The 21,815-nt window shown below is 34.7% G+C and overlaps 1 protein-coding gene across 2 annotated transcripts in view; it reads left to right on the top strand.

The window, feature by feature from the left end:
• LOC150100336 (large ribosomal subunit protein eL36-like) overlaps nucleotides 1–20,884 on the top strand; it is a 45,068-nt gene extending 24,184 nt beyond the window's left edge. For both annotated transcript variants that reach the window (XM_090402682.1, XM_090402681.1), the window contains exons 3-4: nucleotides 14,320–14,454; nucleotides 20,726–20,884. In XM_090402682.1, coding sequence (XP_090258808.1) covers nucleotides 14,320–14,454; nucleotides 20,726–20,830 — 240 coding nt within the window. In that variant the 3' untranslated portion in view covers nucleotides 20,831–20,884. The remainder of the gene's footprint in view (nucleotides 1–14,319; nucleotides 14,455–20,725) is intronic.
• The last annotated feature ends 931 nt before the right edge of the window (nucleotides 20,885–21,815 follow it).

Genomic DNA, 21,815 nt, shown 5'->3' with positions numbered 1-21,815 from the left:
CGTTCTGTCCTCATATTTCTTAGACCTGACACAGACTCGTCCTTTTGAAAACCTGGTGACCAAATCTTCACAAAGTAGTCCATATGAAGCCTGATCGAAGCTTTATACAAGAGATCCATAACCTCTTTGCTTTTGCATGTCACTCCTCACTATTGCTATATCATCCATTGTGATCTTACAATATTAGCAATGTGACCCCTGAACTTTGTCTCTTCACCATTACTCTCAAATCTGTCATCTCTTCTACTTCCTTCAAAATTTCTGAATCTCATCCATGTCTATCAAATTTCAAGACCTCACAGTTTGCAACATTAAACTGATAGATCTACTCCCTTGCCTACTCAGTCTATTAAGATCCTTCTGCAAGGCCACATCTGCCTCTGCTCCTCAGTTCTTACCAACTTTTCATCATTAGCAAACTACTGCATAACTCCATTCAGGCCAATCCCAATATCATTAACGTATAAACAATAATGACCCAAAAATAGACACCTGTGGGATGCCACTCTCTCACATAACCTACTGATACCTAACAGCCAATCACCCTATTTAAGTCACTAGTCTTGTGTCCAGTCCCATCCATTTCAGTTTAATTACCAGCTTGAATGGCAGACTGTTAAAGGCTTTTGAAAAATCCAAATATACTACTGTATATGCATCTCCCTTATCTAATGAATTTATTACCTTGATGAAATACCCTGATAAACTGCTCATTTTTTATTTACTCGTATCCTTTGTATCAGTTACAATTACCATTATCAACTAACACTTCTCATAGTCGTCATTCTTTCTTCTACTTGTCACATATCTAAAGAACTCGCTAGAATATTTTTTTTGTTTGATTTTTTTTATTTCTGTCTTTACTGAGTCACCTTTCTGGCCTGTTTTCGCACTCTTCAGGCATCTGATTATTATCAACATTCATCTTGTGTTGCCTCCACAGTGCTTTCTTCAAGGTTTCATGCTTAAGCCCTTCATTCATCCATTTTAGTTCTATTTTCTTTAGCCTTATTCATTACTGTTTTACTGTAATAAATCTCCTAGGAGCTGAGTTTTACAATCTGAGAAAATATTAAGGATAGTGACGGATGTTGCTCCACCTTTGCTCCGAGTTGTACTACCCAGGTGTTGACTTACACTCGGACTCGCTGATAGTTCTTTGGCATGAAACTCTTTGATTTCGATCTCCGAGTTTCGTATCCAGCTTTAAAATAATGAGGGATTTATTATCCCCTCAACTTAATCATATATTTATATCGTCTAAGGCACTTTGTACCATATCAATCCACCTATATCTTGGTCTTCCTCTGGGTCGTTTTCCTGCCAACCCGGCAGAGAACACTTGTTTTGACTAATCTTTCCTCGCCCATTCTGTTTAAGTGACCATACCACCTGAGATTAGCTCTGTTAATGCATTCCTGGATGCTAACAATGTGAAGTTCTTTCCTAATATCCTCGTTTTTAATATGATATTGCCATTGATGCCATCTGTTCACGCCTCTAATCTTTCTCAGGACTCTCATATCTGCAGTCTCTAGTCTTTGGTCAAGTGTTTTACTTCTGACCCAGCTCTCGGATCCATAAGTTAAAACTTGTTTGAAGTATACAGCTAATTTAGTGTTCTGACCAATTTCAATTTCTCTCTTATTCCATATAAATATTCAGTTGACTTCCCCATACCAGCTTTGTTTGATGTTGTTGTCTATTTCCATATTTAATTTACCATCTTCAGTAAAAATCGTTGCCTAAGTAGCTGAAATGTTTTACTTGTTCCACAGGTTCTCCGTTCACAACACAGTTGACATTTTCAACGATTCTACCTATTTTCATTGTCTTTGTCTTTTTATTGCTGACCTTCATACCATATCTATTACAACAGTTATTCAATTTAGTCAGGGAATCTTGCACAATTATAGCGGATTTATTTAGAAGTATAACATCGTCTCCATAAAGCAAAGGGCTGACATTAACATCTCCAATTTTGATATCATGTTGAATACCACTTTCCTTCATAATGTGATCCATATAGATAATGAATAACAGAGGGGATAATGTACATCCTTGCCTCACACCAGATTTAACATTAAACCATCTTCCTGTACTTCAATTCTAACTGCTGACTAAGTATTGCTTGATATAATGCCCCATTGACACAATATAACTGTAGCGTATTGAATAGCTTCTCTCTTGGCACCTTGTCATGTGCCTTTTCCAAATCGACAAAACTTAAATACAGATCCTTGTTATATTCCCATGCTTTCTCAACTATTTCTCGTAAAGTGAAGATCTGATCCTGACAGCCTCTATTTGGCCTGAATCCATCTTGTTCTTCACCAAGCTTTTCTTCCCCAATTCTTCTCAACCGTTTCTCAAATATGCTTGCATAGATCTTGCCAGGAACACTCAGTAGGGAAATACCTCTGTAATCCTCACATTCAGTTTTATTTCCCTTTTTATATATGGGTACTGTGAGAGCTCTACTCCAATCATCGGGAATTTGTCCTTCTGTCCAGGCTTTCTGAACTATGCAATGCAGCCACTGTAAGACTTATACCACCATACTTCAGCATTTCTGGTCGGATGTCATCTACTCCTGCTGCCTTTCCACATTTCAAGCCTTTGATGGCTTTTTCTACTTCAAGTAAGGATATGTATTCCTGACTGTATGCCTGTTGAGTGTTTTTTATCACTGTGCTATCACTGCTTGTTTCATTTAGCAATTTTTCGAAGTAATTATAAGTAATTTGAAGTATCCATACTTCAAGGATATGTTTTTCTCCTCTTTTCATGTCACCTTTATCATCTCTAACTACTTTTACTGCACCCTTTCCTCCATTTCTAAGCTTCTTCAACAACTCAAGAATATCTTACCACCTTCTTGATATTTATTTTCTATGTTCTTGCCAAAGTTCTCCCATGACTTTTGTTTAGCTAGTTTTACACAGTGTTTATCTTTCTTACATTTGTCTCTGTATTCTCTAAGAGCAAAAGCTGACTTATTTGCCAGGAACTTTTGATATGATTTCTTCTTTTCCTTCACTGCCTCTTTAACTTCCTGTGTCCACCATGGAGTCCTGATTTTTCTATCCTTGCAGACAACCTCACCACATGCCTCTCTGGCTGAATCAATCAGCATTTTCTTCAAGGCTTCCCACTGAATCTGCAAAGTTTGGTTCCTGTTCTCAAACTTTTTTATTTTTTCTTCAATAATCTTCGTGTATTTTAGTCTATGGTTCGTATCTGAGAGCTGGTCAACTTTTATTCGCTTTAAAACTTTCTTACATGTTATTCTTTTCAATATGAAATTCAGTTTTATCCTACTCAAGACTTTATTTATTTATTCATATGGAGTTTCCTCTCTTTTCTCCCTCGTCCCTAGTGGGGCGAGTTGTGCCCCCTCATTTGGGGTTAAGTATTTATGGCTGTAGATCCGTGTGTTCACGTGGCTGGTTTGCCTGCTTGCGGGATGAAAAACCCAGATAAACTGGGGGATAAAATCCTGCTGTCCATGCCCAAGACTGGCTAACTTGGCTATGGCTGAGGAAGATCCTTAAGCTTTTCACGTCGCCGACGGGAATTGAATCCAGTACACTCCTTTCCCAGGCATATGGTTGCGAAGCGCCAAGCCACTAGACTAACCGTGCAGACTGCTCAAGACTAAATAGTGATCACTTCCAATTTCAAATCCTCTGTACACTCTGGTGTCCTGCTCCAGGGAGAAAACATCACTATCAACAATAACATAGCGAATGAGACTTTTCTTATTCCTTGCTTCTTCTCTCCATGTGAATTTGTGCACATTTTTATGTGTGAACATGGTGTTAGTAATAACCAGTCCATGTCCTGAGAAGAAATCCAACAGGTATTTCCCATTATTATTAGCTTTGCTCTTTTCTCCAAATTTTCCCAAAATATTTTTCTATGTCTGACAATCATTTCCTACTCTGTTATTTAGATCCTCAACAAGGACCAACTTTTCCTTTTTCATTGTGTCAGATGCTTTCTCTAAAGCATCAAAAAATTCCTCCACTTCTACCTTATTAGAACCTTCTGTGGGACAATAGGCATAAATAAGTCTCATTGTCCAATTCCCCATTCTGATATTTGCTCACATCAGTCTACTTGAGACTGCCTGCCATTCAAGGAGATTAGCCTCACTCAGACATTGTTGCTGTTAAATAGCACTTGATCAATGCCCAAGCAGCATCTGCTTCCTTGCTATTCAACTTCTCTTTCTTCTCCTAGTTCATAATCACTGGCCCTGTACTTTGACATATATCTCTTCTTCACAGAAGTTCTCATATGATTAGTGACAACCTAGGTAATCACATTTGATATGATCAAATCTAGACTTACTTTCTATTACATATAAAAGTCCTTAAGGGATAACTAAGATAGTTATCCTTCCTTATTTCTTTATGCTGTCTCTTCATTTCACTCATATTACTTAAATTAAAATTCCCATAATGATCATTTTGCTCGCTAATTTTGCCCATTTCTTTGTTTTCATCCTCCATGTTCTACAGCTTATAGCAACACCCAACTAAATATATTGACCTCCATCTCATATCATGCTGCTTCACTAACTTGATGATGGATTCCTTTTTTGTACTTAACCAATTTCTACACCCATGGCACTGTTGTGTTTTAGTTATTGTGTGCAGGTTCAGTGGTGTGTATGTGTGTGTGTGCATACATATACACATGCACACTATACTATCTGATCAAAATATCTGAATGTCTGTTCATCCCATCTCTCACTAATATGAAAAGCATTATTAATGTGGAGTTAGTGCAACCCTTGCTGCTTTTAACAGCTTTCAATCTTCTGGGTAGGCTTTTCACTAGATTTTGGTATGTTGTTGCCATAATTCCTTTTCATTCTTCCAGAAATACATTAATGAGGTCTGCCACTCACTGATGTCAGGTATTTGGTTTGGATTGCAGTTTGTTTCATTTCATCCCACAGGTGTTCAGTGGAGTTGAGATCAGGGTTCTGCATGCCAGTCAAGTTCTTCAATCCCATCTCATTAAACCATTCACAATCCTTTGCGGATGATGAAAGTCAAAGCACAGAGTTGTCTAGAATTTCATTATAGGCTACATAATTAATTTCCCGTCACTGGAACTAGGAGACTTTCCCCAGACCATGTTTCTTCCACCAAGCTTCACAGTTGAGACACCACATTTGGGCAACTAGTGTTCTCTTAGCATCCATTGCACCACACTCATCTGTTGGGCTGCCAAATGGTTAAGCATGATTCATCACTTCAAAGAATGTGTTTCCACTGCTCTAGTGGCAACGAGCTTTACACCCGGCACTTGGCATTGTCCTTGCCAGTGTTAGGCTTGTGTGCAGCTGCACAACCATGGAAACTCATGTTCTTCAACTCCTAATGAACAGTTATTTTGCTGGCATTGCTTGCAGAGGCATTTCAAAACTCAGTAGCAAGTGTTTCAATGATGACAGGTGGTTTTTTGTGTGTGTGTGTGTGTGTGTGTGTGTGTGTGTGTGTGTGTGTGTGTGCGCGCCATGTGCTTCAGCACTAAGCAGTCCTACTCTTTGTGGCCTACCGGGTTGTGATTGTGCTGTTGTTGCTTCTAGGTGATGTTTTTAATTTTGTGAAGAATTTTTTTTTTTTAAATATTGGAGGGGGAGGAATGATCAACTCCTTGAGTGTTGACGTTAGTTTCTTGGCTGGATGATAACTTGGGCTGTTGATGCCTTCAACTATTGGCTAAAGAAGTATGTTCTGCTTATGGATCTTAGGAATGAATTCTTGGGAAATGAACATAAAGTGGAAGTAGTTTAACTGTTTCTGCAGGTCAGGAAGTATCTAAGTAATTCTACTGTTTTCTTTTTTAATCTGATTGGCTAGGCTATGTTTTACAAGTTGAAAGGTGTTGTTCTCTGAGACTATTGGTTTATTTATTTTTTTTTTTAAGGTAAGTGTTTGGTTTAAAATAACCATAACACTGACTTTATCACCTCTAGTAATTAAGACTTGCTTTTTAAAGATTTCCAGCTGCTAATTCAGTTTTGGTGAAGTTGTTAGTTATTGCTTTAGTATTTAAAATGTTAGAAGTTTCTAATGGTAGTTTGGAGAAATCTTATGCTTTTTTTCAGTGCAGTATATAAAATCCAATTTTGTTAACTGTGGTTATCTATATAGAGAAAAATGGGAAGAGCATCTATTTAGGATAGAAAGATATTGGCTACCAAAAGAGGTGAATAAATATACAACAAAGAGAGAGAGGAAGACCAGCTGTAAGATGGAAAGAGCAGTGAAACAGGAACAGGCAAATGCCTAATCTGAAAGTGAAGAAGATTTTGTTAATTGTCTTGGTGCCACCGTAGTTTAGCCTTTTACTAAGTAGCAAGAGTTGATCATTGTTCAAGATATGGCTTGAAAGGTTAATCACATGACTTCATTGAAGGCAGTTGGTTGCTCCTGTTATTTATTTCTGGATGGTTGCTACTATTCTCTCTTGTATATAGTTGATTGCTTCTGTTATCACCGGCTTGTGGTTGGCTGTTTAAATCTTGCTGCTGTTTCTGTCTAAGAAATCTGGCTTTAAGTTTTACTTTGTTTCCAGGATATGTTTAGCTGAGTTGTCAGTATCATGTGGAGAAATAGTTATCTTAAATAACTATTTCTCCACATGATGCTTGAAAATAAAAATTGCTTCCCAATCAAGGGTTTTTTTAAGATCCAGTTTTCAGGTATTTGCATCTCTGTTCCTGTGATTTGGAATCTTCCCTCTTTCCATCTAATAGTTGAGAAATCTTGAAAATGTAACAAAGATTGTATTTTAAGTTTCATAGATCTGGAAAGGACATGTGCAAAGAGGAAAGCCGTTCAATATACTAATTATATGATGTAAATGGGACATTATATCGAGCAATAGTCTCTATTTAAGCTGTAAGTCAGCAGTTAGAATTGAAGAAGGTACAGAGAAATGATTTGATGTTAAATCAGATGTGTGACAAGGATGTGCATTTTATCCACTGTTATTATCTGTATGGATCACATTATAAACGAAAATGGTATTAAATCTGATGTCAAAATTAGTGATGTTAATCTTAGCTCTTTACTTTACATAGATGATGTAAAAATAATCATAATTAAAATTCTGAATATTTTTACGAATTGTTTATGTTGTATGTTTATTAGTTTTGTTTTCATAACACGCATTGTCGGCACTTGCCATGTGCCCGTTATGGAAACTGTTTTGTTAAAAGTGATATGTAAAGCAGTTAAAAATTTAATGTACTTACCGGATTTGATTAGTTGTGTTACTTTAAACAAATTTATTATGGTTTGAAATATTAAGTTTTGTGTTTTATGAGGACATTCTGTTGTCGCTAACGGAGACAACGTGTCAACCATTATACAGTACTTAGTTTCTCGCTTGCCACGGAGTGCGCATGCTCGCCGAGAGGTTTGATGTGTGTGATTGACAGCTGACAAGGAAAGCGTTCGGTATCTGAGTAACGCCTGTAAACAAGAGAGCGTTCCGAAAGAATTTAGAACACAGGCCGGCAGACATTTAGGTTCGGAGAACTTAAGTTTTTTATGTGACAGTCGAAGGAAAATTGATAGTATATTCCGAAAAAGGAATCGTGGAACTATTAAGTTTTAATGTGGATAAATAAAAGAAAATATTGCTATATGCGTTTTAAACGGAATATTGGAGGAAACACTAATTGAAAGATTTATAGTAGATTCCGAAAAGGGAATCGTAGAACTGTGAGTTTTTTTAATTGGAAGAGTAAGACTGTCAGTCAATAAGCATTTAGTGAATAAAAGAAGAATTTGCTATTTATTCTAAAGGAATGTTCGCGAAAACTCTGATTAGGAAGTTTCATCTGTATTAAGGACGCCGGATCTGACTATTATTTCTACTGAAGAAAAGAGACAGAATTAAGTTCGGACGAATTAATGTGTGCTACATAAGTGATGAGAAAGGATCCTGTAAAAATGAAGAATAGAGTCATATATCTTCGGAAAAGGGCCTTGACAGAGAAAGAAACTGGCTATGAACATTTTGTGATTGTGCAAACAAAGTGTTTAATCTAGTTTTAAGTGTAAGTTTATTTAAAAAGGCCTTGGATCCAATTAATTTGTAGTTAGTTATGTAAAGTTGTTTGAAGTGTATATATATTGTTTTTGTTTTATTAAATGTGTTTATTTTGTATTTTAGTCTTGAGTCAGTGATTATTTGGATTCTGAAAGAAAGAGTTAAGATCATTGCACCAATTGGAGTGAACCCTTGTGCATATAAAAATATATAGGTACACTCGGAATAAAAAAAATAATTGTTAGAAACAGAGCTCATCTGTATGGTAGGATTAATAATATTATGATAATATCTATGAATAATCTCCTCAATATAAAAATCCTCCAATTATTAACAATGTTATACTTCTGCAAGATTTCCTAATTAACTTGAATAACTGTTGTAATAAATTTGGTATGAAAATCACAATACAAAGAATTAAAGATACCAAGACATTATATACTTGGTTTAACCCTTTATCCAAGTGTGAGCAAACAAAGTTTGTGCCTGAAGTATTTTTTCATGACTGGGGCATCTCATGGTAAATATGGTATGACTTCACATAACTTGCCTTGGTATCCCATAATGCAAGTATATCTCCCTGAAAACATGTATAAAGCAGTGCATTATATGAAGGGTCACTACCCAGACCGGTTTTGACCTTTATTGAGGTCTCATCAGTGGGAGCCAGACCCAGAGGCGATGCCAAGGTTGAAGTAATGCAGAAGTCATATTTTTATATATATTGAAGGAGGTACAGAGATGTGCATTTTATCCACTTTGATTCTTTAGAGAAACTTATGATATTAAGATTATAATGTCATACCTATATACCTATTAACAAACTATCCACCTAGTTGCCCCTCTTCTAAAGATAAACGCTCAACTATGTCTCTGCCTGGTGTGCATCAAGTTCCTTGTAACTGTAATCTGTCCTACCTTGGACAAGCAGGACGCTCTATAGAAAATCGAATTCAGGAACACTAATCATACATTCAGCACAACAAATCCGATAAGTCTGGATTGGCTCAGCACGGAATAGAGACAAGTTACAACATCCTCTGGTCAAAGACACGCCTCCTACACAGATGTTGCTATAAATTTGAACACTTATTTAAAGAAAGTGCTGAGGCCTTACTTCAGTGCCCTAACTTGAATCGAAATGACTGTATATCTTTATCAAAAATATGGGAAAGTTTAATCAGGATAACACATTAATATATATATATATATATATATATATATATATATATATTTTTTTTTTTTTTTTTTTTTTTTAATTAAGACTTTAATTCTTACATTAGTCTAATGATATTTATAAATTAAGATTATTATATGAATTTGTGAATTAATATCTTTAATTTAATCATTACTCAGATTAAAAAATGTTTTCCTCTCTTTAATACTTAGCGATATAACATCACGTGGCTTAGTTCTACTTTTGAATGATCAATTGTTGGTATTCCACCTTGTTTAAAAACTGTTCCTATGTAGCCACTGAAGATAGTTCGTTATTTTCAGACTGAAATATTTGGTAAATTAAAATATAATATTCTTGTGTAAACATGTCTATATATTATAATTTTATCCACTGTTCATTATGGATCACAAGCAGTGGTGAGCTATGGAAATTTTAACAAAGGGCTTGCATCGTCAAGCAAAAAAAAAACAAGCTGTATTTCATACAAAAACTTTTATTAATACAGCTTGTGTACAATCAAAAAGTATGAGAGGACAATCAACCTCTAAAGGCTATCATTTTTGAACAAATATTTCATGATCTAAACATGAAATATTTGTACACAGTTAACTGTGTTAATTTATCTAACATAAGAAAAACATTTTTTAACCATCAAAATGTAATAAGAATGAAAACTTTTATAATCTTTTATAAAACATTGATTGGCTACTAGAAGGGAGAAGGGTAAAGATAGCGCATGCCCTTATTTTATTTTCAAACTTGGGCGCATTCGTTATATAGGAGTTGAAACAATAATTCCAAATAATGTATACGCTGCCGAATAGACTAATTTTTGTTAGGTTACCATATGAGTTTTCCGCTTAATATGTTTAAAAAAAAAATTTTTTTTTTTTTTTTCGAAAAAATAAAAAAGTAAACAAGAAGAACAGGGGGCTTGCAAATTTGAGAAAAATTTAACAAAGGACTTGCACGAGCCCCCTTATAGCTCACCACTGATCACAAGTATGGATATGTATTCTTGATTGCATGCCGGGTCAGTGTTTTTTTTTTTTTTTTATCAGTACTGTCACAGATTGTTTCATTTAGCAATTTTTTGAAGTATTACTCCATACATCAAGGATATCTTTTTTCCTTCACTGCACCTTTAACTTGTGTCCACCATGGAGTCGTGATTTTTTTTATCCTTGCAGGCCTCACCACATGCCTCTGGCTGAATCAATCAATGTTTTCTTCAGAGAGCTTGCCACTGAATCTCCAAGGTTTGGTTCCTGTTCTCAAACTCTTTCATTTTTTTCTTGAATAATGTTTGTGTATTTTAGTCTACAGTTCACATCTGAGAGCTGCTCAACTTTTATTTGCTTTAAAACTTTCTTACATTTTCTTCTTTTCAATATGAAATTCAATTTTATTCTGCTCAAGACTAAATGGTGGTCACTTCCAATTTCAAATCCTCTGTACACTAGTGTCCTGCACCAGGGAGAAAACATCACTATCAACAATAATATAGTCAATGAGACTTTTCTTATTCCTTCTTCTCTCCATGTGAATTTATGCAAATTTTTATGTTGGAACATTGTGTTAATCCATGTCCTGGGTCTGGAGTCAGGTCCAGAGGTTATACCAAGCCTGGAGTAATGCAGAAATCATTTTTATATACGAGTTGCCAAAAGGTTCTTGGTATCTTTAATTTATAGTATAACCAAGTGGAAAAAACTTCCAACAACACAATACAAAGATATTGAAAATGGTCACATTGAAAACATCAACTGTATCCTGAAAAGCGAACTTATGGAACAAGTAAAACATTTCAGCTATTTAGGCACAATTTTGAGTGAAGATGGCAAATGATATATGGAAATAGACAATAGAATTAGTAAAGCTGGTATGGGAGGAAGTCAGTTGAATAAGTTTATATGGAATAAGAAAGAAATTAGTCAAAATACTAAACTAGCTATACAACACAGTTCAAACTTATTTTAACTTATTGACTTTTGAGAGCTTGGTAGAAATGAAACACTTGATGAAAGACTGGAGACCACAGATATGAGAGTTCATAACTTTTTGAAATCAACAAACTGTCATAACTAAATATGGCTGTAGGCATTGTAATCTGTACTGGTCCTTTTAATCTAATAGCCTCTTTTGAGGTCTACCTACAATTTTCTTTTCAAGAGGTTAACATTTTATTAATTGTTTAGGATTCAGAGTATTGGCCATTCAGTTTACATATTCTAATTTTGTTTTTATTTTTTTTTTAAATATCTTCATTCCTTTTCTTATTCATTCTTTTTAATATGATATTGCCACATGAGATATGTTAATGCCCCTAATCTTTCTCAGAACTCATCTGTGGTCTCTAGTCTTTGGTCAAATGTTAGACCCAGCTCTCAGATCCATAAGTTAAAATTGGTTTGAATGTTGTCTTGTATATAGCTAGTTTAGTGTTTTGACTAATTTCTCTCTTATTCCATATAAATTTATTCAGTTGACTTCCTACCACACCATCTCTGTTGATTCTGTTGTCTATTTCCATATTTAATTTACCATCTTCACTAAAAATTGTGCCTAAGTAGCAGAATTGTTTTACTTGTTCTATAGGTTCTCCATTCACAATGCACTTGATATTTTCAATGATTCTGCCTATTTTCCACAAAGAGTATGTTTTTGCTGACCTTCATACCATAACTATTACAACAATTATTCAATTTAGTCAGGGAATCTTGCAACTTGTAGCAAGATTCTCTGACTAAAATCTCAGGCAAGATTCCCTGAGATTTTTATGATGGAAAATTGTGTTAGTAATAACCAGTCCATGTCCTGAGCAGAAATCCAACAGGTATTTGCCATTATTAGTAGCTTTGCTCTTTTCTTCAAATTTTCCCAAAATATTTTTGTATGTCTGCTTTAAATTGCTTTCTGAAAAATTCCTCTACTTCTACCTTAGTAGAACCTTCTGTGGAACCATAGGCACAAATAAGTCTCATTGTCCAGTTCTCCATTCTAATATTTACCCACATCACTACTTGTTATGGTCTGTCATTCAAGAAGATTAGCCTCATATTTAGTTGTCATTGCCTGAATTTAAAATTTTGTATTTATTGCTCAGAAAGATCTCGCCAGTTTTTGCCTTTTTTTATTTCAGCCACCCCTATTATGTCGATCTGGTACTTATCCTGGTCCTCAGCTAGCTCCATTTCTTTGCCATTCAGGCTTCCTATGTTGATAGTACTGATCTTGAACTCTGGTGATGTTGAGTTGGGGTGTGTTTTAGGATTTGTTCCAGTAGCTGACTTTTTGCTTTCTGCTCTGCAGTATTACATACATACACAATAAACTGTATTGTCATCTGCAATTTTCTAATCACAAGCTTTACTGTCATCATGAGACTTCAACCTTGTGTCAGTACTGACAAAACTGCTTCCCCTTGTCAGAGGATTAAATCCTTTAATTTTCCTTGTAACCCTAGGTAGAGGCCAGGTACTGACAGACATAGCCAGCTGAGCCCTGCTGGGTTGTTTATAGAGGTCTGCTCCTCTGAAGACTTCCGCACATTTCATCTCTTCTTTTGATTTGTGTGTTGTTAAAGATTACTTTAACATATAATAAAACTTATTTCTGTTTATGAAATTTTCACTCACTGTATATAACACTGTAAAAAATGAAAATAAGTAAATTACAATTATGTAAGATTTTTACAATATGGTCACTTCAGCAGAATGGGGAGAGGAAAGGTTAGTAAAACTGTTTGGTATTATTAACAGCAGGAAGATGTTCTAGAGAAGGACAAGATCTAGGCAGATTGAGGTTAGAAGTCCTTATAAGACTAGAGTATTAGATCTGACAATATTGGATTCCGGCCTAACTAATTTGGAGAATAATTGTAGCATCATAGGAGAGTATGTTTTTGGAATTTTATGATGATAGCTTGAATTACCCACGAAAACCACTTAGTGTATGAAGTTATAAGGCTGTTCATTGTTGCAAATAACTATCAGATGCTTACCAGCATAATGTGAAGATCTGATATGCTATACCAGGGGTGGGGAACCCCTCGCCTGCGAGTTTCTTTCAATTCGCCCTTTTGCTGATGTACTCGTATGTTCATGTAAATAAAATTTTATGATAATTTAAATTTACTATAATTAAATTTATTTAAATTTAAATAATTAAATATACAAAATCAAAAAAAACTATATTACATAAAATATGATTGTCATACGTCTGGAAACCATCAAATCGAGACCAGCCATTAAAATAAAAAGAAATCAGGAGCATTTCTCGCGGGCAAAGTTCAGACTTTCTCTGATTTAAATAATTAAATATAGCCTTTGCTTGATTGTTATAAATATGTCTACACAATTGTAATTAAAAGATACCATATCAGATGAGAATGTTGCACATTTACTTATTGAGATATATATTGCACACTACATACACTAAATGTAAGAGTAAAAATTTGTCAGTCGCCTGCGGAAGTTTTTAAATTTGCAATCTTCGCCCTTGATACTAAAAAGGTTCCCCATCCCTGTGCTATACAGACATCTAAGATTTCAGATAGCAGATAAGTTGCTGGTTCCTATTCAAGGTGCTTTGGTACCATTTCACTTCAAGACATTCTTTGAAGGTGCTTTATACGATGTCTGTCTTCTACATATGGTGTTAAGGAAATTGACCAACCCATTTCATTGTTTTCTGTAAAAGTGTGAGAAATGGGCCTAGTCTTACCTTTCCTGTTGCATTCAGTATCACTGTAGTTTTTTTTTTTATGAATTTCAAAACATTTTGGTTTGACTAATGTATGCCTTGCTGACATGAAAATGTCAGCAAGGCATACATGGTGTTTATAAGACACATAATCTTATAAACACCAGGATCTCTTTCTGGAGGAGATTGTTTTTTTGGAGAACATAGGAAAACAGTTCTGAAGTTGACTTCTTTCTAAATTGCAAAAATTGAGATGTACCTCAATCAGATGTATTTCTTTCTAGATATAGATCTTCTTCTTTTTTTTATTATTTATTTATTTATTTTTTTTTACCATTTGCTATTTCTCGTAGGCTCTTACCAAACATGCCCGTTTCATCAGAGACATCGTAAGGGAAGTTTGTGGATTTGCACCATATGAAAAGAGAGCAATGGAATTACTTAGGGTTTCAAAGGATAAACGGGCATTGAAATTTATCAAGAAAAGGGTAAGTTTTGATTACTGTTTGCTAAGGATGTTCATTTGTAATATGCCTAAAACTGCTACTTTTATAGTGAGATTTCTCAAGTGAGGTTTGCAGGAAATTAAAAAAAAATTATATTTATAAAAGAATAATTTATAAAAAAATTTTAAGAAAATTTTAACTTTTTTAGAAAACTTTCAAGATTCAGGTTTATTCAAGAATAACTTTAGCACTATCAGTGAACAGGGATGAATAAATAACAGCTTACTATGGATCCATTAATGTGAGACTATTTAGCATAGAATGTTTACCCATCTCAATATGACTTTCAAATTAAGCAAGTAGAAAACCTGAATACTCATCTTCATCATCATCAAATTCCTGCCATGTACCCTCAAGGGGTGTACAGGATATGATAGTACTACATGAAAAAAAAATTACATCATTACTAAATTCCTGTCTACAATTTTCCTCCAAATCAGTCTGTTACTTGTCAAGACTCCAACATTATCAGATCTTATATTTCTATCGTCTAAGGCACTTTGTACCGTATCAATCCACCTATATCTTGGTCTTCCTCTGGGTCGTTTTCCTGCCAACCTGGCAGAGAACACTTGTTTTGCTAATCTTTCCTCTCCCATTCTATTTAAGTGACCATACCATCTGAGATTAGCTCTGCTAACGCATTCCTGGATGCTGACAATGTCAAGTTCTTTCCTAATATCCTCATTTTTAATATGATATTGCCATTGATGCCATCTGTTCACGCCTCCAATCTTTCTCAGAACTCTCATATCTGCGGTCTCTAGTCTTTGGTCAAGTGTTTTACTTCTGACCCAGCTCTCAGATCCATAAGTTAAAATTGGTTTGAACACAGTCTTGTATACAGCTAATTTAGTGTTCCGACTAATTTCTTTCTTATTCCATATGAATTTATTCAATTGACTTCCCACGATACCAGCTTTGCTGATTCTGTTGTCTATTTCTATATTTAGTTTACCATCTTCAGTAAAAATTGTGCCTAAGTAGCTGAAATGTTTTACTTGTTCCACAGGTTCTCCATTCACAACACAGTTGACATTTTCAATGATTCTGCCTATTTTCATTGTCTTTGTCTTTTTATTGCTGACCTTCATACCATATCTATTACAACAGCTATTCAATTTAGTCAGAGAATCTTGCAGACTTGTAGAGGATTTATTTAGAAGTATAACATCATCCGCATAAAGCAAACAGCTGACATTAACATCTCCAATTTTGATATCAGGTTTAATACCACATTCCTTCATAATGTGATCCATATAGATAATGAATAACGAATAACAGATCCACCACAGCAAATTCAAGAAAGAGAGACTTTTCTTAGAAGCAGCAGCAGCTCTCAGAAACCAACCAAATCTTAACAAATACGGTTGCATTAAGCTTCCGAAGATTTGGGAAACAGTCATCACCAGAGGTCCCACTTTACATTCCAGGCCACCTACTACTGCCTTTAGAGGGCACTCCACCTAGATAGGACTTTATTGTCACCCATGTGGTTGGACTTAGTATTGTAAGTTTTTGTGTGCATGTTACATTAATTGTCTTTGTAATCCCCGTAGATGTCCTAGTGACTAGGACGAAATATAGGAAGTATTAAATTCTATTTTAATTCTTTTTGAGTGTTATAAAAAATCCATTAAACCTCCAACATAATGTCTTCACAGCACTTAAGCCTCTACACAAGAAAACTGTCTTGTATTCAGCTAATTTAGTGTTCCGACTAATTTCTCTCTTATTCCATATGAATTTATTCAATTGACTTCCCACCATACCAGCTTTGCTGATTCTGTTGTCTATTTCTATATTTAATTTACCATCTTCAGTAAAAATCGTGGCTAAATAGCTGAAATGTTTTACTTGTTCCACAGGTTCTCCATTCACAACACAGTTGACATTTTCAACGATTCTGCCTATTTTCATTGTCTTTGTCTTTTTATTGCTGACCTTCATACCATATCTATTACAACAGCTATTCAATTTAGTCAGAGAATCTTGCAGACTTATAGCGGATTTATTTAGAAGTATAACATCATCCGCATAAAGCAAAGAGCTGACATTAACATCTCCAATTTTGATATCATGTTTAATACCATTTTCCTTCATAATGTGATCCATATAGATAATGAATAACAGAGGGGATAATGTACATCCTTGTCTCACACCAGATTTAACATTAAACCACCTTCCTGTACTTCCTTCAATTCTATCTGCTGACCTACAACTCAAATAAAGACCAAGTATTGCTTGATATAATGCCCCACTGACACCATATAACTGCAGCATATTTAATAGCTTCTCTCTTGGCACCTTGTCATATGCCTTTTCCAAATCGACAAAACTTAAATACAGATCTTTGTTATATTCCCATGCTTTCTCGACTATTTGTCGTAAAGTGAAGATCTGATCCTGACAGCCTCTATTTGGCCTGAATCCAGCTTGTGTATAATAATAATATCATGTGTATAATATAATATGATATCAGCTTGTGTATAATAATAATAATAATATCATTGATATTATCATTAATCTCCTATCTACAATTTTCTTCCAAATTACTTTTCTTCACTCTAATATTGTCATATTTCAAATTTTTGCTTCTAAAGCACTTCAGCCTGAATCAAACCCAGACCTTGGTCTTCCTCTTGGTCTCTTTCCTGCCATCTTGGTATCAAATACCTGTTTATTATTTTTATTTGTTTATCTTTTCATCTCCCATTCTGTTTAAGTGATCATGCTGCCTTAGTTTAGCTCTTCTTACACATTCTTGAATGCTAACAATGTCAAGTTACATCTTTATGTCTTCATTTTTAATGCTTCTGCCATTGATGCCATCTGTTCACTTTCCTAATTTTTCTCAGAACCCTCATTGTGGTCTCTAGTCTTTGATTGAGTGCTTTATTTCTAACCCAACTCTCAGATCCATAACTTAAAACTGAACACTCTTGTGTTCAGTTTTAAGTTCAGTAATCATGCTGCTAGTTTGGTGTTTTGGCTGATTTCTCTCTTATTCCTTATAAATTTATTTAGCCTGCTACCCACCATACCATCTTTGCTTATTCTGTTCTCTAAAAAAAAAATAAAAATACTGTAATGAAACACAAATGAACAGGGTAGCTTTGACGTAGGGTTTTATTGTGTGTGTGTGCATACGCATAATTTTTTCCAAGTGCTTCTGTAGCATAGTCAGAAGAACAATGGGATAATATGCCTTTTAGTTTAAAGAGTTGAATCTCACATGGAGGTTTTTTTTTTTTTTTTTTTTTTAACAGTTACTTCGATTTTTTATGACATGCAAATTAGCCAGAAAAGACATATTTTTCACATCCTTAAGACATCCTTTTTATACCTGAAATCTATGAAAATTCGGATGAGTCTTATACACCAAAGTATTTTTATGTATGTGCAATTACAGTGCGTTATCGCTTGTCATTAATGGTCACGCATTTAAACTAGTAATCAATGCATTATTATAGTAAATTTAGTTTAATCCTTTATCCAAGTGTGAGCAAACAAAGTTTGCGCCTGAAAGTATCTTCAGGACTGAGTTAAGGTGGTACACACCAGGCCAACTCGTTGCAAAGGTGGAGCAAGCTACCAACACTCCTATCTCAGTATCTCCTATAATGCAAAACACATCTCCTTGCGGATATGTCTAATGTTATGCATTAAGGGAAGGGCCACTACCCAGACTAGTTTCGACCTTTATTGAGGTCTCTTCAGTGGGAGCCAGGCCCAAGTGGAGATATCAGGCAGAAGCATTAGCAGGTCATCTCCACCTATAGGAATTGCCAATTGGTGTGCCACCCTTTTTTAATAATTTACTCTGGATTTAGAGAAAGATGTTGAAAGTTTATTTTTCACTTGGTTAGAGTATAGTAAATTTAGTTTAATCCTTTATCCAAGTGTGAGCAAACAAAGTTTGCGCCTGAAAGTATCTTCAGGACTGGGTTAAGGTGGTACACACCAGGGCAACTCGTTGCAAAGGTGGAGCAAGCTACCAACACTCCTATGTTGGTTGCAACGAGTTGCCCTGGTGTGTACCACCTTAACCCAGTCCTGAAGATACTTTCAGGCGCAAACTTTGTTTGCTCACACTTGGATAAAGGATTAAACTAAATTTACTATACTCTAACCAAGTGAAAAATAAACTTTCAACATCTTTCTCTAAATCCAGAGTAAATTATTAAAAAAGGGTGGCACACCAATTGGCAATTCCTATAGGTGGAGATGACCTGCTAATGCTTCTGCCTGATATCTCCACTTGGGCCTGGCTCCCACTGAAGAGACCTCAATAAAGGTCGAAACTAGTCTGGGTAGTGGCCCTTCCCTTAATGCATAACATTAGACATATCCGCAAGGAGATGTGTTTTGCATTATAGGAGATACTGAGATAGGAGTGTTGGTAGCTTGCTCCACCTTTGCAACGAGTTGCCCTGGTGTGTACCACCTTAACCCAGTCCTGAAGATACTTTCAGGCGCAAACTTTGTTTGCTCACACTTGGATAAAGGATTAAACTAAATTTACTATACTCTAACCAAGTGAAAAATAAACTTTCAATGCATTATTATATTTAAATTTTGTTTATAATCTATGGATTCTACAAAGCACAGACATAGCTATACGTATAAGTGTAGTGTAGTGTGATTGAGTGCGTAAAGAAGTATGGCAGTAGGACAGCAAAGCAACATTTTGGGCCTCTGGCTACAGAAAAAAATGGTGCAGACTTTGGACAAGAGCAGCAGTTAATAGAAGTATATTCTCAAAAACACAATCACTGCAGAAAAGCTAATGCAAAATGGCCAGAAATTGAAAATGAATTAAAAACTTGGATAATGGATCAAAGCAGATTGAGTTGCTGCATATCTGCCAAATTATTGGCAACAGAAAGAAATATCAATTTTACAGGGTCTCCATCATGGCGGTTTAAATTTATGAAGAGATGTGATTTATGCATGTGTGCAAAAACAAAAATATCACCGAAAATAAACGGATTTATCACATGTATTAAAATTAAAAAAAATATATATTTACATAAAAAATGTGATGCATTCAATACAGTGGTATGTCTATAAGGCAAAAAATGTGGTAATTAACAGACCAAAATGCCAATAGTGGACAGTAGATGACTGTTGAGTATGAATATTGGTTTATGTGGAGGTGTTACATAGTATTTTTACTAATTACATTGTGATTTTTTTTGTATAGTAATGGATTATTATATCATAGCTACTACTTCAACATGATGTGAAAAGGAATATTTTATGTACTGAATTTGCTTTAAAATCTCGTTGTTATGGGGCTTTTTCAGAGTTGACCACATTATTGTATCGATTTTACAGGTTACTATGTGAATGCTTAACTGTTTGAGAAGATATTAATATTCTAAATGTCATGCATTTTGAGATAGTTCTGCAAGGTTTATATGAAAAGTGCAGTGAGAGAGAATTATAGAAAATAGCTCAAGGTATGAAATATCCTGCAACGTCTGAGAAAAGTTGAGCCTCTGAGCTAGTTTAATCATTAGGGAATAATCGTACAGCACCAAGAATTATAGATATGGTAGCACCTTTATATTGCAAGTTTAATATTGATGAGGGGGACACTGGCAAATAGTTTAGTACCTATCAGGAATTCCCTTTTAGAATCATTAGAAAGTAATATATATTTTAATTTTTTGGTTTTGAAATTTGGAGAAATAAACACTTAAAATGAGTTGAGAAATGAAAACGTGTTTTCATTATTGTTTTTGGTATATTTGGTTTAACTGGCTTACCAAGCTCTTTCCTTAGATGAACTGGACTGAATCAATTGGAGGCACACATATATTATACTTGACAAGAAGTTATGTTCGTGTTTTAATCCAAGGTTAATTAATTCAGAACTCATATTTTCAATATACAACTAGAAAAAAAGGTGTATCACCTTATTGTGGATTATAGTTATGAAAAGTTTTCCTGCTTAGTTACAATGTGTATTATACTTAACAAAAAACCATTCTTGTTTTAATCTCCTATCCAACTGTCAGTATGAAGTAATTTCACAGCTGGTCTTCATCTATATAGAGGCTGTTGACTTCACATTTGGATGGGATTTATGGAGAATGTCATTAAATTGAATTAGTGGTTAGGTAAATTAGAAATTTGAAACATTTTCTGAAATTTTGGGTTGTTACCAAAATTATTTAGTATTAGCATGCATGACATGATGGAATCATTAAAAGTGATAAACAACTTTTCTTTAAATATATTTTAGCTTGGAACTCATCTGCGAGCTAAGCGGAAGCGTGATGAATTGTCTAACGTGTTAACAGCTCAGAGGAAAGCCGCTACTGTTCATAGAGAAAAAGATGTGAAATAAAATGTGGAATGACTTCTGTAATTTTGTTACAATAAAGTCTTCAGTATTCTGTTATTTTATAATTATTATACAATTATTGCTGTGTTGGGATATTTATTTTTTGATAGAAAAGTACAGTTTTCTTAAGGTATATTAGCCCTTTGGATTGCTAATACATCCATAAAAATATCATTTCCTTATGGTTGGAAGGGGATTTAAATCCCATCATGCAAGGAACCTTGATAAGAAATCATTTGAATAGACTTGATAAGAAATCAGTTTTTCTTCCTGTAAACTCTCAGCTTTCATCTTCCAAAAAGCATTTTCGTTCCTCTTGTTTCTCATAATACTGATTTCAAACTAATTATTCACCCTTCTGTATCCTTCCCATGACTGTTTATTGACTTACTTGTGAGGACCATTCTAGATGATTTTTTTTTTGCTGGTCTCTTGAAGTTCAAATTATTCAACCTTTAGAAACAGCTTCACCACAGCTATTAAAGTGAAATTTTAGTTCACAATGGCAAATTAAATATGGATATAACAACAGGCTAAGCAAAGCTAATATTGCAGAGAGCCAGTTGAACAAATTTATATGGAATTAGAAATTAGCCAAAACGCTATACAATTGTTTAAACCATTTTAGCATAAGAAACTCAGTTGGATTAGAAGTAAAACAGCTGATCAAAGACAAGAGATTGCATATGAGGGTTCTGAGAAAAATTAATAGAGCATCAGTAGCAGAACTGAAAAATAAGGACATTAGCAAAGAATTTGACATTATTTTCATTCAAGGATAGGTAATCTAAGGTGGTATTGCCACTTAAAAAGGTTAGCATAATTAGCCAATGTTTGATGAAAGGAAAAATGAACCAGAGGAAGACCAAGATTTATGTATATGCAGCTGAAGTGCTTTAGAAGACCAGAATACAAAGTCACAATACTGAAGCTCTCATAAATATCAGTTTGAAGGACAAATAGATTTTAATCCTGAAGTGTTGTGTAC

This window comes from Typopeltis vanoorti, chromosome 13, assembly GCF_054136105.1.
Source record: "Typopeltis vanoorti isolate ZY-2024b chromosome 13, IOZ_Tvanoo_1.0, whole genome shotgun sequence".
Lineage (NCBI taxonomy): Eukaryota > Metazoa > Arthropoda > Arachnida > Uropygi > Thelyphonidae > Typopeltis > Typopeltis vanoorti.
Note: the sequence above shows the minus strand (reverse complement) of the source record. Positions and strands in the feature narration are given on the sequence as shown.